At 43.0% G+C, this 15,595-nt stretch overlaps 1 protein-coding gene across 6 annotated transcripts in view; it reads right to left on the bottom strand.

The window, feature by feature from the left end:
• Slc24a2 (solute carrier family 24 member 2) overlaps positions 1-15,595 on the bottom strand; it is a 220,233-nt gene that overhangs the window by 15,043 nt on the left and 189,595 nt on the right. For 5 of the 6 annotated variants that reach the window (XM_074051726.1, XM_074051728.1, XM_074051724.1 and 2 more), the window contains one exon: positions 2,411-2,554. The exons of the other annotated variant lie outside the window; for it this stretch is intronic. In XM_074051726.1, coding sequence (XP_073907827.1) covers positions 2,411-2,554 — 144 coding nt within the window. The remainder of the gene's footprint in view (positions 1-2,410; positions 2,555-15,595) is intronic. 6 annotated transcript variants of the gene reach the window in all.

Raw genomic sequence — 15,595 nt, 5'->3', positions numbered from 1 at the left:
AGCATGTTCTTTATTTGGGTCTCCATTTTAGTTCTTTAATTTTAAAACAAAGCCATTAATTTAAGAAATCTACAAATGTGAAGCTCATGTTAATTATCTGAGCAGAACGTATATGTGATTCAATAAACACTGCCATATAATTTGCATGTAAATGAAGTAGAAATAAAAACAAGTGGGAGTACTATTTACTCTGAAACTGGAAGCATACAATCAAGATTCTCTGTAATTATTGGTAAGGTTTTGGGTGCTTGTCTCCACAAGTGATTAATAAAACCACTGAAGAGACAGAGCTTTCAGGCCCTAAGGAGAAGCAAATATCTTATTTAATAATTTTCTCTAGTTGATTTCTTCTCCCTAGATCTTTCTTTTCGATTCTTTCTTTCCTTTCTTTTCTTTTCTCCTCCTTTTTCTTTTGTGATGATGCTAAGGTTTGAACTCAGAGCTTTGCACTTGCTAGGTAGGTATTACTTGAGCCATGCTCTTTTTGCCATTCACTTATTTTTCAGATAGGGTCTCACTTTTGCCTGGGGCTGGTCTCAGTCTGTGATCCTCTTATCTCTGCCTCCCATGTAGCTGAGATTTCTGGAGTGCACCACCATACCCAATGTTCCTGAATATTTTTTCAAGAGGACTTTGTGGAAGTACGTGAGGCCTATGATAGGACTGCAAAAATGGCCACAATAAGAGGCAAGGTTTATTTTCCCATCCTTTAAATATGGGCTGGCTTTATGACTTGCTTTGATCAAAAGAAAGGCTAGAAATGACACAGAGAAAATGCCAAACTAGATCTCAAGAGGGCTTTGCAACCTTTATTCTGTCTGCTCTTGGCACTTTGCCATCTCCTAAATTCAGGCTGGCTTGCTTAAGGATTCAAGACCATGTGGGGTTGGCTAGTGGCTCAAGTGGCAAACACCTCCCTGGCAAGCACAAGGCCCTGAGTTCAACCCCAGTGCCAAAAAAAAAAAGAGACTACATGGAACATAGGAAGACTATTCCTACTGAGCTATCCATATGCTAACCACCCCTGGCAGAAGAACTGGCCAGTTGAGCCTAGTCTAAACTGCTAATTCACATAATTATGACTAAAAAATGCTTGTGTTAGGCTACCAAGGTTGGGGTGATATGTTACATAGCAAAAGATAACTGATGCAGATTAAATCTAATAAAAAGTTTCTGTACTAAGCATGATCAAGAAATGTCTTTATGGTTCACATATCTACTGGCAGAAGCTCTCTCTCTCTCTCTTTCAATATATATATATGTATGTATGTATGTGTACATATTATATATGTAAGGATGCCCACATAATTTGAGCAGATTAACTTCTTGGTGCCTAGGTTTCTTTCTACTTTTATCTATGTAAGTATAGATATTGATGTACAGATATAGATATTCCTACTCTAGATGTTTCTTGAGATTCCACAATATAGTTTGCTGAAAACACCCAGTGCAGATTTTGATACATGGTAGACACATATTTCTGTTGAGTCAGTGTGTGTGGGTGTGTGTGCTGCTATCACAAAAAGCAGAGCTGTTCCTCCTTTTCCTTTCATTAGCTCTTTTACCTCTAGGACAAGAACTGATGTCTCAAGAACCAGTTCAACAACACTAGGAAGGATATACTCTTGGTTGGTCTACACTCAGATTGTATTTTGCTGATTGTAGAATGGTATTGTGCTCACAGTACAAGTACATATTGTTAAGTATTATCTACCTAACAAAGGTAGACAATAATATTGATTATGTTATTAATAACTCAGGAGGGCAAATATCAGACATGTAGGTGTTTACACTACACAGTGCTTTTCTTTAAATTACCTTTGAGTCAAATGAATAAGCCATGTATATAGCCAAAACAAAATTCAATAAGGAGATAGTTGTCCTCTGGCCTAGATTTTTAGTTGCCCTTCTCAGAGATAATCACTGGGGTGGTTATAAAATGTGATTGCAAGTTTGTGGACACGCTTTCCCATGAATAGAGTCATATGTTATATGACATTGATGTATTCTAGGTCAACTTTTTTTCTTCTTCCTTTTAATTAAAGCAGGTTTATGCTGCCCAGGTGCCAGATGATGGTTGTCCCCAGCTGTGAGTCACCCTCAGCCCCTCAAGTCTTCTCAGCTGAGGCCCCAAACATTGGAGCAGAGAGATAAGCCATTCCCAATGTGTCCTACTCCAATCCTTGGTCCGCAGGATCTATGAGCAGAATAAAATGTGCTTGGGTGGTTTGTTCTGCAGGTTTCATAACTGAAGCAATCACTGTGTGTCTGTTCAAAGAAGTTTCAGGCATACATAGGAATACATGTGTATTCTCGTTACCCCTCTTTTTCCTTTTAACAGGAATAGAAGAAGACTTTGCTACGTACACTGCTTTTTACAGGGGACCTATTTAAAAATTGCTTTACTCACGGGTTTGCGAACATCAGGTAAGGTCATCCAGAGAGGAAACACTAAGGGAAATACAATCAGGAATGTGACCTGCTTTCGGGCATTGGAAGGCCAGGCCAGGCTGAGGGGTTGGTCCTCCTCCCCCTCAGCTGTTTCTGTGGCTTGCTGTAGAAGGAGATAAAACACAAACTTAGAAATGAAGAGAGTGACTCAGGTCACAACAGCAAGACCACAAAGCAAGGAGGGAAGCCCCATATCCACATGTGCTTTTCAGTTTTGTAAGAAAACCCCATCGGCCACCTGGGCCTGAGCTTAGGAACAAACAGTAGATTGCCAAGCCATGGGCACTAGGAACTTTCTTTTCTTTGCTTCAATACCTTGCATCTTCTCATTTTCATCAACTGAGTATTCAGCACTGCCTACAGCTATTGCTCATGACTTTTCATGAGGAACTGTCTGTAGACCAACAGACTGATGACCCATCTCCCCTCTTCCTTCTCCCTGAGGACTGAGCCACGGGATTCAGAATCCTTGGAAGAGCACTAGTAAAAATTAAAATTCCTTCTTCCCTCTCTTTCTCTCTCTCTTCTTCCTTTCTTCCCTCTGTCTCTGCTTCCTCTTCCTTCTTTCCTTCCCTTTCCTTCTTTCTTTCCCTTTCCTTCTTTCTTCTCCTCCCTTCCTCTGTCTTTTTCTTTCCTTGCACTGATTTTCAGTAGGCAAATGAAAGTTGCTGCAGAAATAATTCAGTAGTAATCCAGAGAGGGATTAACTCCCTCCCACTGGCCCAAGAATAAACTCAACAATTTTTGCATGAGTGCGTGTTTCTAACTTGCCTCAGGGAATCCTGAACTATTTCACTTGCAGTCAAAGGTTTATTATGCAACATATGCCTCAGGATTCAGAGAAACAGAGGGCAGAAGTGGAGCAAGGCTCTGACCTGTGGCAGGGCCTTAGAGCCAGGGCATAAACTACAGAGTCTAATCTGGCAGCCAGTGTTTTGGTCACTAGCACTACAGTCAGCAGCTCTGAAGTCCCCCAGCCAGGGGAGACAAAAGGCAGACCTGGACCCAGCAGGATGACCATTAGCCCATCAGATGGGCCCTCAGAACTCCAAACCATGCACTGAAGACACCATCAATCACTGCCTTCCCTGCTTGTTTAAAAATGAAAGTACAGCAGCAGGACCAAGCATCAGATCTAAAAATATCAACAGAACTTTCCACCAGAGCTTCCTTCCCACACCACAGAAAGAGCCTCACAGACTTCAGAGCTCCTGCCTGCTGTGGCTCTGGCTTTAGTGGCAGTGACCCCTCCAGCATCTGTGTCCCTAAGGGGTGGAAGGTGGGTCAGGCTCAGGCCAGATGGCCCAGGGAGTAAAGGACTCAGCTAGAGGTCAGGGCTGGTGTGAGCTGGATTCACAGCAGTGCTGCTTTGCATCTATTTATTTGGCAAACCCCAGGGACTGATGAAGGGTTTGTAGTGGCTCAAACAGTCATCCATACTTCAACCTTCTCCAGGAGTTAAGATAAAAAACAAAATAATAAAGGAATTGGAAGCCATATTGAAATGGCTGGAAAGAACAGACTTTTCTGCTTTGGGTATGTGTCCTTGGCTGTGGGCAAGTCTGTAAAGAGCAAATAGCAGTAGTCTAGTAGAATAAGAAGTTGGCAAGTGCATTTTGGTCATTTGGATTCTTACTAAATACATGCCTCATACCTTCTATCCCTTCTGTAATGGCTGTCTTCGCTCTATCACCTGGGCTCCCATCCCTGATGGAAGCTGGGGTATGCTGGCTCAGGTCCCTGTTCTAAGCCACCTCCAACTCCTCCAACCATTCCTTATGAGCTCACTCACCTTCCAAGGTATCAGCTGGCTACAAGAATAATCTGTGTGTCAATGAGGGTTAAGGAGACAGGTGCATTTTAACTGTCCCCTCCCAGGTATGGCATGGGGGATAAAGCCACTTTGTTCTTTAACTTAAATAAATGACTGCCTCCTCACCTGGTAGATAACCCAGAAGTGAGTATGGGACAGTTGACATGCTGCACTGTTTTTTTTAAAATTGATTTATTTATTGAGACAGAGTCTTACTGTGTATCCCTGACAGGCCTTGAACTCCAAAGTGCTTGGATTAGAGGCATATGCCCCCATGACTGGCTCCTGCATCATTCTTAATAAGTACCCCATCTCATGTAAGACTGGTGCCTTTATCCCAGCAGAGGACAGACTTCCCCCAAGTCTCGTCATCATCACCTGATAAGTTTATCAAGCTCCTTCTACTTCTTGGGTGGCCTCCCCACTCCTCTGTCCCCCACTGCCATCCATAATCTAGCAACATCTCTCAAGCTCCAAGCTAACCTTTTTTTTGAGGAAAAAAACCCAACTCTTTATGACTCATATCATTTTAATGACATCAACAGATGGTGACATTTCATCAATAACCCTTCTGCTTATAACCTACGGATTAGCTCCTTTCTCCATCTGCCAAAGTCACCAGGCAGGCAGTGCCACTAGCAAATAGCAAAAAATAATTGTCTGTTTAGATGCATAAGCTCTAAACACATTACTGTCCAATGCAAACAATTAGCTATATTGTGTGCCTTCCAAAGGCTGCATTTGAGGTGGCTGTCACTAGGGCAGAAATGGACTAGGAGAAGAGACTGTGTCTCAGGCCATGGGAGGGCTCTCTGTGGGGACTCCCTAGCCTCTTGGGGGGTCAAGTACTGCTTCAGAGAATGGGGTGGATGTGAGAAGTTCCCCAAGAGCAAGGCTGTCAGCAGACTGTAGGAAAATTCTCTTTGTCTTCTTGCCAAGTGCTGGCTCCATGGGTGACAGCTGGCCAGATGGTTAGAGAAGAGGCAGAAGAAAATACAGTTGTAAGTTTGGGGCCCACTTTGCCTTTGCTCATTCTGAGGATCCCAGTGAGTTCATTACTCTCAGTACCTGGAAAGAGACCACTGAGGTCAGTGGAATGATTTGCCAACTTTTCCTGGAGTCATGGCACATCGACTTTGACCTTGCAATGATCCATTTTTACCTCCTAATGCTTTTGCAGAGTGTCTACAGAAAATGGCACAGAGTAAAGCAATCCAGAAAAAATTCAAACGACCCTTCTCCCCCCCCAACTTTTTTTTGAGACGGGTCTCAATATGTAACTCAGGTTAGTCTCCAACTCAAGATCCTCCTGCCTTAGCCTCCCAAGTGCTGGGATTACAGGTGTGCATCTTTACACAGACTCAAATGACTTTTGATATAAGTTTTAAATTTTATCTATTTATTTTTGCAGTACTGGAGTTTGAACTCAGGGTTTTGTTCTTGTTAGGCAGGTGCTCCACTGTTTGAGCCACACCTCCAGCTCAGGTTTTAAAATAGTTTGATACCAGGAGGATCTTTGTTGGTGAGGGGGTGTCTCTGTAGGAGCCCTAGAATTATGCAAAATGGGAACCAGCAATTACTGCTTTAAGACCTTGTAGTATCTGAAATGAAAAAAATCTGAGATGAAAACACATGACTCTAGCTTCCCATGTGGTGGGTGGTGCAAGGGTTGTCAGACCTTACAGCAGGATGGGAGGAGCAGATGGCAGAGATTGGGGAGTCCTGAGCTCCAGTTTCTGCTCAGGCTGATTCTTTGGGCAGCTACCCTCATTGCCTGCTGGCTTCCCTGAGCACCTTTATCTGTGAAGCCATGCCCCCAATTTTAGGACTCTTGCCCTCAGGAAGATACATTTCAAAGGGGAGATGAAACAGATAATTCCAAAGAATGGGTTATCCATTTATGGGGATATCTATTCTGCCTGTTATGAACTGAATTCAAATTTATATATTGAAGTTCTAACCCCCAATACCTCAGAATGTAATCTATTTGGAGACAGAGTCTTAAAGAGGTAGTTAAATTAAGATGAGGCCTTTAAGGTGGGTTAGGACCAATGTGATTGGTGTCCATATAAGAAGAGGAGATTAAGGCACAGAGACACATCAGGGGTGTATGTGTATGGAGGAAAGGTCACATAAAGAAGAGAACACAGCCAGAAAATGACCATCTTCAAGTCAAGAATTAATACCTTGACTTTGGACTTTGTGCCTCTAGACTCTGAGAAAATAAATTTGTATTGTTGAGAACACACAGCCTGTGATATTTTGTGATGACAGCCTGAGCAAACAATATACTGACCCTCTGCTGAGTCAACAGAAGGCCCATTTTTATGTAGGCATGGAAGAAAGATTATTTTTCAGGCTTCTGTGGGGCAAGGTGTGGCCACGTGATTAAGTCTGGCCAATGCTATGTAAGCTGATGTATCCTCCATTGCTGCCTAAATGCATCTTTGAAAGGTGAGGGTATATCCGTCCTTCCTCATTCCTATGGGCTGCAATGGAGACATTTTGGCCTGCATATGAACAACCATCTCCCCAGTGAGAAGAGGAGGAGCCACTATGTTCTGAAGGGAGGAAGAACTTCACTTCCAGCACGAAGCAAACCCCAACTGAGCTGTGCTCAAGGAAGACCCAGGAAGTCCTCTGAGGCTACTTCTGCTCTGGCTTTGTTTTGTAACAAATTCAGTCTATTTTTTAAAGCTCCAATAGCAAACACTAAGCATTTAACTGATAAAACATTTCTTGATTTTTCTTGAGCCTAAAACTAACTTTTGGTGGTTTGGATGGCTCACATTTCTTTAAAAAGCTAGCAGGAGACACCTGAATATTGCATTCTTTTCCTTTCCCCAGCATCATGTAACATCCACTGAAGCATTGAAGGGATATGAAGGGCAGATTTTGGGTGTGGGTAGGAGGAGCTCTCTCCTTGAGTGACATCTCCAAGTACACATTTAAGAATGAAATGCAGGCACTGAGGAGATACCAATGATTATCTCAAACACAGGTTAAGGAGAAAGATTTGTTCTTTAAGCATCTGGACCCCAGAAAACAGTGCAGGTTGCTGTAAGAGAAGGTGGTAAAGCCTTTTGGTGAGGCCAAAATGAGAGCGTGAGATTTTATGTGTACTTCATTGCTTGATGTCACCCTGGATTCCCGTAACTGTGGATAATCCCATTCTGGCTACTTCTAAAATGGATACCGAGGGGGCATTGTAGAAGATGGATGAAGTCGTTTACAATAATAAACCTTTCTGGGACTAACTTTAGCAGGAGCTGAAATAGGAGATGGGTTATTTTCAGACTCCTGCATTCAGTGTTTGAAGGCCAATAAAGCCTCCTGGGAAGAACGCACACAAGAAAACACCATCATCCCTAAACACAGGACTATCAACTCTCCTCCCCCCTCTCTCCTCTTTCATTATTGAAGCATTAAAAACCCTCTCTTTGACAAAGGTGGCACTTATCATTTCTCCCATTAGGTCTCCGTGGGAACTGGTGAGAAGGGGTGTGTGCCTCTACAATGGGCCTGTGGGAGGCTTCTAGGGAGAAGAAATTCTGACAGTGTCTTATCTAATAAAGGGATAGTTGCAGAAGGGATAAACAGACAAGGACCCACTTTTCATATGGTTTCCTATTAAATAAGAAGTCAGACACAGGCTGTCATAGATATGATTCTATTCCAGAATGCCCTTTCACAACGATGTTACAAAATTAACCGAGACAACCCATAAAATGCACTTAGAATAGTGTTTAGCAATAGTAGACACTCTCAAAATATTAGTTATTATTATTTTTAAAAATGAATACTCGGGAAAGCAATTTGTTCAAACGCATCTAGGAGAAAAAAAGTTTGACTAGGTGAATTCTAATAACATTTCTAAGGGAGGGGTTAGGCGGGAAGTTAGGAATCCTGATGGTGGAGAACCACAGCTCGGATGTGACAAGGAATCAACCCTACATCGCTGATGCTAACAGAAGGGCTTATGACATATAGCAGGGTCTTGCTGACCTGCACTCTCTGGGGCCCACAGAAAATAATAGCCCCAATCTGACCATCCAAAGCCACACTCCCGCAACTTGTGGGAGGAATTGATGACGCATAACCCAGTTTTCCAGGACTGACCGTCCCCATTGCTGCAGATTCCAATAGAAGCCTGAGATCTTGGAGACCCCCAGTGCAGCACTGCCTTTTGAGTCTGCAAGCCCCTCTGCTGGAGGGTGCATTTTGCCTTGCTTTCACCTTGCTTTGCATTAATAAACCTGCCCAATCTCATATTGGTGCAGCAGTAACACTCCCTTGTCCTTGCCTGCCCACTGTTTCTCTTGGCAGTGCCCTTAATCAACCTCATGCTTCTCCTACTTGCTTGTCCTGGTACATTCTTTTACTCAACTGCAGTATTGAAATCCTTGACAATTTCCAGTAATAAAATTCTATAATTTAATTATTCGATATGAAAGCGGAAACTGCCATGACTCTGTTCCTCCTTCCAATATTTATCCAGCCAAATTTGTGGACTGTAGCAATATCAACAATCTAATTTCCTTTTCTCTTCATTAACATGAATAAATAGAAGTTCTTTGTAAATAAGATGAAAGGGAAAATTGCACAGCCCCAAGGAGAAAACAGTATTTTATTTCGGTAGGTAGGCTTTAACTAGACTTTCCATCAGAAACAAAGCTTCTGAGTAGATGGCAAGGCTCACGATATTGTGACACCTTGATTCTGTGCTTCGTGCAGAGTTACAAACAGCTGGAATTCACAAAGGTAAAATTACCAAAAATACTTAGGCACACTTTAAGACAGTGAAAGGCTCTGAAATCAACAACTACTTAGCAAACAGAAGGTGCCTCTCAAAAGACGTTCTACAGTGTCCTCCGTTTTGTAAGCTACAGTCATACCACACTCTAGTACAGAGGAAATGCCTATAAACTCCCACCCATGAATACTGACTGGCTCAGGGCCAGAAAGTGCTCATCTCCATTTTCCCCAAAATGTATTGGCCAATTAGTGGGATCAACACACTAACAATGTTCTTCACGCCAGCTGACTACAGAAATAGAATATTATGCTATATGCAAACAGACTGACCCATAAAAATATTCACTGCTGGTTTGTGAATCATTTTGGTCTCACAGACTCAAAGACCTGAACTTAAAAACTCTCTAAGTGAAACATGGAAAGTGAACTTTTGGGACCCTAAACCTATAGTTCTTGGACTTGCCAAACAAAGTGTGCTATGAGTCAAGTTTAAGTCCAAAGCAAACTCAGAGTTCTAGGTTGGTTCTCCAAGGGGCTAAGTCTAAAAATAAAGCTTCATTTGCTTTTCCTCTGTGAGAAGGCAGAGAAAACAGGAGAGTCTTGAAGAAGAAAAAATGTTGGATCAGATGATAGAAAAACAGAGAGCCATATTTGGAAAGCTCCAGTTATTCAACTGTAAGATTTGAGTCTTTACTGACTGTTAAAGACTGAAAGTTATATAGAAGCCTCCCTCAGCCAAGGCACTCACTCTATTTGGAAATGGGGCCTCTAAGGAAGAAACAAAGGTTAAATGACATCATAAGGTTGGGGCCCTGATCCAAAAAGATTAGTTTCCTTATGAGAAAAAATGCCAGAGTGCATGTTAGTTCCTGTGTACGCTCTCTGCTACCTCCTCTCTCTTTCTGTATTTCTCTCCTTCCTCCCCAATTCACCTAGTGCATTCACCGATTAAGGCTACATAAAGGCATATGAGAAGATGGTTTTCTGCATTCAGGAAGAAAGCCCTGACCAGAGACCAAATCTGCTGGAAGTCAATCTTGAAATTCTAACCCCCAGAACTGTAAAAAAATGAAGTTTCTGTTATGTCACTCAGTCCATCATGTTTTGTTAGAGTAGCCTGAGTGGGTCTTTTTAAAAGATCTCATTTTTTAGTGGATTTTTTATCTTTGAAATAAATCCCTGTTTTCACCTAGCATTATTAATTTTTAAATTACCCTTACCTTAACTCCTTCTTTGAAACAATCTATTTTTTATCTTAGGTTTACAATGTCTTTGCATTCATATTTCCTACCAATATTCCTCATTCTTTGTGTTCTGTTTTTATCCTCTATGTTTCAATTCCTTATCTCTTTCACAGAAAGTAAGTCAGAAAGAGATAAATCAAGAAACATCACTTTTTGGAATGGAGCAATCTAAGACATTTGTCTTGCCTTCTGTGTAGACTTCCTGAACCAACAGAGTTAGCATTTAAGTAGAAAACAGATTTCCTAAAAAGTGACACATCTTTGCCTGCCTGGTGGTAGAAAATAATTTACTCTCCTTACAATACCATCATGTGACCTGTTTTACATATAGATGAAAAAATTCCAGCATCAAGAATTTACTACATTAAACACAAAGTGAGAAGGCTTCTTTGAGCAGTAGCAACCTGAAAACTTAATCATGTACAGGACTCTGAACTGAAACCAAGGTTTCAAATATTGCTGTGAGTGATGAAGCTGTCTGAAGCTTAGTTTTCCAAGAAGGTGAGAAACCATTTTATAGTGACATCAAATGGCATTTGCAGAGTCTGGTGAATTGGAGTTGTTTTCCTTCACTTTGCATTTTGCCCAAATGATTCTGAGGGGCAACTTATGGACAAGATGGATTTCTTTCTGTATTGCTGTTTTAAATTGTTTTTATGGGCTTTGTAAACCTTGATGATATAATTTGTAAAAGATTTTTCAGCATGAAAGCTAACTGGAAAATTATAAAAGATAATCAAAAAACATTTTCATCAGTTAGATTAGAAATGACTCATAGGAACAATGATATTAATGTGGATTTTTTTCTGGGGTGATTATGAGGGTTTCTCCTCCCTTTGTTATAGCCAGCTTTTAATGTATCTTATTTGAATGATGAATAGACATTCTTCAAACTGCTCAGAAAGCACAATGACAAATGGTATTATTAACAGCCAGATTCTTGGTGAATAGAGTATATAATTCTTTGTCAATATTCAAATTTAGGCAGAAATTCAAGAGTCTATTTATTTCATTTTTAAGCCTGTTAAAATGCCTGTGAATACATCTTAAGACTTAAATATTGTACAGTTCATGAGCACAGGTACTGGACTTCACCTTTATCTTAAAAAATATTTATGTATAAATTGACAGAAAGAAATGTTACCTCCCCTAGAAATGGTATCTGTATGCTAATGCACGCTCAGTAAAACTCCTTAATTTGAGCTATCAGACCTAACATTCTTCTCTTTCCCTCTCTTTCTCCCTTCAGACCTTCTTTCCTCTCTCCCTCTCTCCTTCCTTCCCTCCCTCCCTGTCTTCCTTACCTCCTTCCCTTCTCCCTTTCCTCATTTCCTTCCTCCCTTTTCTCCTTCCCTCCCTGCCTTCCCTTCCTCCCTCCCTTCCTTTCTCCCTCCCTCCCTCCTTCCTTCCATCCTTCCTTCCCTCCCTCCCTCCTTCCTTCCTTCCATCCTTCCTTCCTTCCTTCCCTCCCTCCCTCCCTCCTTCCTTCCCTCCCTCCTTCCTTCCCTCCCTCCTTCCTTCCCTCCCTCCCTCCCTCCTTCCTTCCCTCCCTCCTTCCTTCCCTCCCTCCTTCCTTCCCTCCCTCCCTCCTTCCCTCCCTCCCTCCTTCTTTCCTTTCTCCCTTCCTTCCTTCCCTCCCTCCCTCCCTCCCTCTCTCCTTCCTTCCTTCCTTCCCTCCCTCCTCCTTTCCTTCCCTCCTTCCTTCCTTCCCTCCTTCCCTCCCTCCTTCTTTCCTTCCTTCCCTCCCTCCTTCCTTCCTTCCTTCCCTCCTTCCCTCCCTCCTTCCTTCCTTCCTTCCTTCCTTCTTTCCTTCCTTCCTTCCTTCTTTCCTTCCTTCCTTCCTTCCTTCCTTCCTTCCTTCCTTCCTTCCTTCCTTCCTTCCTTCCTTCCTTCCTTCCTTCCTTCCTTCCCAGAGCTGGGGATCATACCAAGGCTCTCATGCTTGCCAGACAAGTGCTCTGTCATTGAGTTATAACCCAACACTCAAGCCCTCAGACTGGCAAAATTTAAATGTAAGAAAATGATAGGCTCTGGGTGGGAGAACATTCCTTTGGACTGTCTTTCAAACCTGGCTAAATTCTCCACATTGAAAATTTCGGAAGGTTGGCAAGCCCTCAGTGGCAGCCCAGATCCATCTCTCTGTGCTGTCTGGACAACAGTGGCTCTCCAGGTTGGGAGAAGAGCATTAGAACAAAGCTCATTATTTTCTTGATTCCACAGGCACACAGTATACATGAAGAAAAACTCTCCTGCACAAGGCCTACTTCCTCTGTGAGAGTATTTTTAAAATGCTCTTCATTGCCAGTGGAAAGTGTGTACTGGAGAAACCTCTGAGACAAGGTGTCAGTGTGAAATTAGTTCACTTGTAAATAGAGTTTTAAAAGCAGCAGGTTAATTAACAGGACAGGCTAAACTCTCAGGAGAATAGCAGATGAGCATGTGGTATGGGGTGCTCATAATTTCCGTTAGTGAATTTGGATGCACACCCCACTCTTCACGGAGCTTGATACAACATAACTCAGAAAGAAATGAAACTCAGCAGACAAAAAGGCATGGAATCACTCTGTGAAACTGCCCCAGAGGACCAAGCATCCCTACTGCACATCTTTTGTTTCTGATTGGAGTTGTAGCCCTACCTCACTCTATCACCTGGCCTTTCCAGCCAGGGGGCCTCAGCATTGTCCACGGCCTCCCTTTCCTGTTCTTTCCCATGACCAGTTTATTACAAATCTTTGCGATTCTGCCTCAGAAACAGCTCTCAAATCCAGCCATGCCATTCATACTACAGCCAATACTTGGTCTAAAGCCTGATCACCTGGGCTACTTAATAGCTGTTTAAAAAATATTTTACTGAGTACTGCTCATTACAGCAAACACCAAGGAAGTACTAACTATGCACCAAGACGTGTTCTAAGAGCATCAATCCTCAAGCGATGCTATGAGGCGGGTGGTGTTATTACACGCCTGTTCCACAGAGAAGAAAACGGAGAACAGAGAGGGTAAATACTCCATCCAAGGTTACACAGCTGGGATGGGGTTCAAAATTCAAAAGCCACAGAGGAGGTATACTGAAAAGTCTCTTGCTTAAGTTCCCTCTCACCAGGGCCTGTTCTGGAGGAAATGACATCCTCAAAAATACCATGCTTCTCTGTTACTTCCCTCCCTTTCTCCTCCACCACACAGCCATAGAATGCCACACTGTTCTGCAGTACAGGGTGCACTTTGGCATGTTACCTTTTTTCACTGAACAATGTGTTTTGAAGATTGTTTCAAATCAGTACATGAAGAGCTTCCTCAATTCTTCTTCTTCTTCTCTCTCTCTCTCTTTTTAAAAAAGACTTCCATTAGTCTGTATTAGAAATGGACAGGTTTTTTTTTTCCCTCTGTAAAAGGCTGGACAATAAATATTTCAGCCTTTGAGGTCCATCTGCTCTCTGTCACATCCCATAAGCCGTCCTTATCTCATGGGTTGTACACAAACAGGCTATAGGTCAGATTTGGCCCACTGACTATAGTATGCCAATCCCAAACCTACAGGTTCTTTCTTGCTTTGCTTCCCTGGAGCCAGTCTTTTTCTATTCTGTTCTTTCATGACTATTCTAAATGAGTTACCTTCCTGATGCTGCTGTTGCTCCCCTAAGTCCTTCACAGCTCCCTACTCCCAAGAGAGTGGACTGAGGACTGCTTTGTGGTGTGTGCCCTATCCTCCCATCCAGGACTTCTCATCTTCTCTACGATGCCCCTACCAGCTTTCCTGGGACTCCTGCAGGGATCTCCTTGCTCCACAATTGCTATAAACCCTGCATCTGTCCATCCAGCCCCAGGAATGCAGCCCCAGGGATCTTTCACATATGTCAATGGCAGCTGGGCACATCCATTGTCCCAGAAAGAAGTCAATTTCCCTGTTGGCTATGAGCTTGGCCTGCTCAGCTAGGCCCTTCTCTCTCACCTCACTACCACCATCCTCCCTCCCCTTGCTCATCTTCTCCAACTGCGCTGATTTCTGTTCCTCAAACATGCCAAGCCCTTTTCTGCTTTTGAGGTGTAGTTCCTTTGGCTCCTTCCTGACTTCAGCCTCAGTTCAAAGGCCAGTTCCTTGAGGGAGGCTGGGCCTTTCCTCATCTGGCATCCACTTCCCTTCCTCCCCTCACCCTGCTTGGTTTACTTTGTGTCTCTGTGGCCATCTATAATCCTACTGACTTGTGTTTACAGCCCTGGCTCTGCTAGAACATGTGAGCATCTCCAGTGCCCAGTCCACTGTCTGACACAAATGAGCCATAAAAATTTTCTTATCAGTTGAACAGTTGAAGAATTTCAAGCCATTTTGCCTTTTCTGGTGTGCCTTCCTCACTCCTCAGCTTACATGTTAGTCTCCCAGTTCTTCCTCACCAATCACTAAACACAAATTTCCCTCTTAAAGTTTTACACGTCTCTGCACATTGACATTTCAGTTATTTCTTTCTTCTCTGACTGACAAACTCCTACTCATCCATCAACATGCGGTACAATGTTACTTCTTCATGGAGTTTTTATTCCTTCCCTAGCCAGGGTCAATTTCTTCTTAGTAGGCTCCAAAACACTGTACAAACCTCCATGATCACAGTGGGCCATAATTAGTTGCCTATCACAAATGTTTGTTTATTGATTTATTTATATTCTGAATATCCCCGAACTTTGTACATATATACAAACCCTTTTCATTTTGTCTAACGTGAACTTCTTCAGGGCAAGGGCACCTTGAATGGTGTCAAATATGGACATTTATAAATATCTTTCTCTGTGCTAAGTGCTTTCTGTATAACAGCTCATTTAAACACTCAAAATGGGTCAAATGAGGCAGGTACTGCTATAATCTGCTCTTTAGAGTTGGGGAAACTAAGCTCAGTGAGGTTCAGTAACTTGTCCCTGATGGGCTTTGAACTCACCCCCAGGCTGTCCTGCAGCCCACCCTGGCCCATGGTGGATGATGCTTGGAAGGCACTTGCTCTTAAGCTCTGGGTGTATCAGCACAGTGTGCAAATCTATCCTGTTTCCCGGCATTGGGACCTTGGGCAGCTCTGCTCAGAGAGGGGTCAGTGAGCTTCTTGCTCTCCTGCAGCAAGGTCCTCCCCAGTAGAGGCAGAGATGTCCCTCTGCCAGCCAGATGGAGTGGCATGATGCCAGGCAGCTCTCTGCACACCTGTAACTGGGCCAGCTACAAGGGCAGCCAGATGTCCTTGGGGCCTGCCTCCTGCTGTCACATACTGCTCATCCATGTGCACATAAGCAGCTCTGCCAGCTTACTCCTGAGCTGACACCGAGGGACCACGGGGCTCTGGGCAGGAATGAGAAA

This window comes from Castor canadensis, chromosome 13 (genome assembly GCF_047511655.1).
Source record: "Castor canadensis chromosome 13, mCasCan1.hap1v2, whole genome shotgun sequence".
NCBI lineage: Eukaryota > Metazoa > Chordata > Mammalia > Rodentia > Castoridae > Castor > Castor canadensis.
The sequence above is the reverse complement of the archived record's forward strand: the minus strand, read 5'-3'. Positions and strand labels throughout refer to the sequence as shown.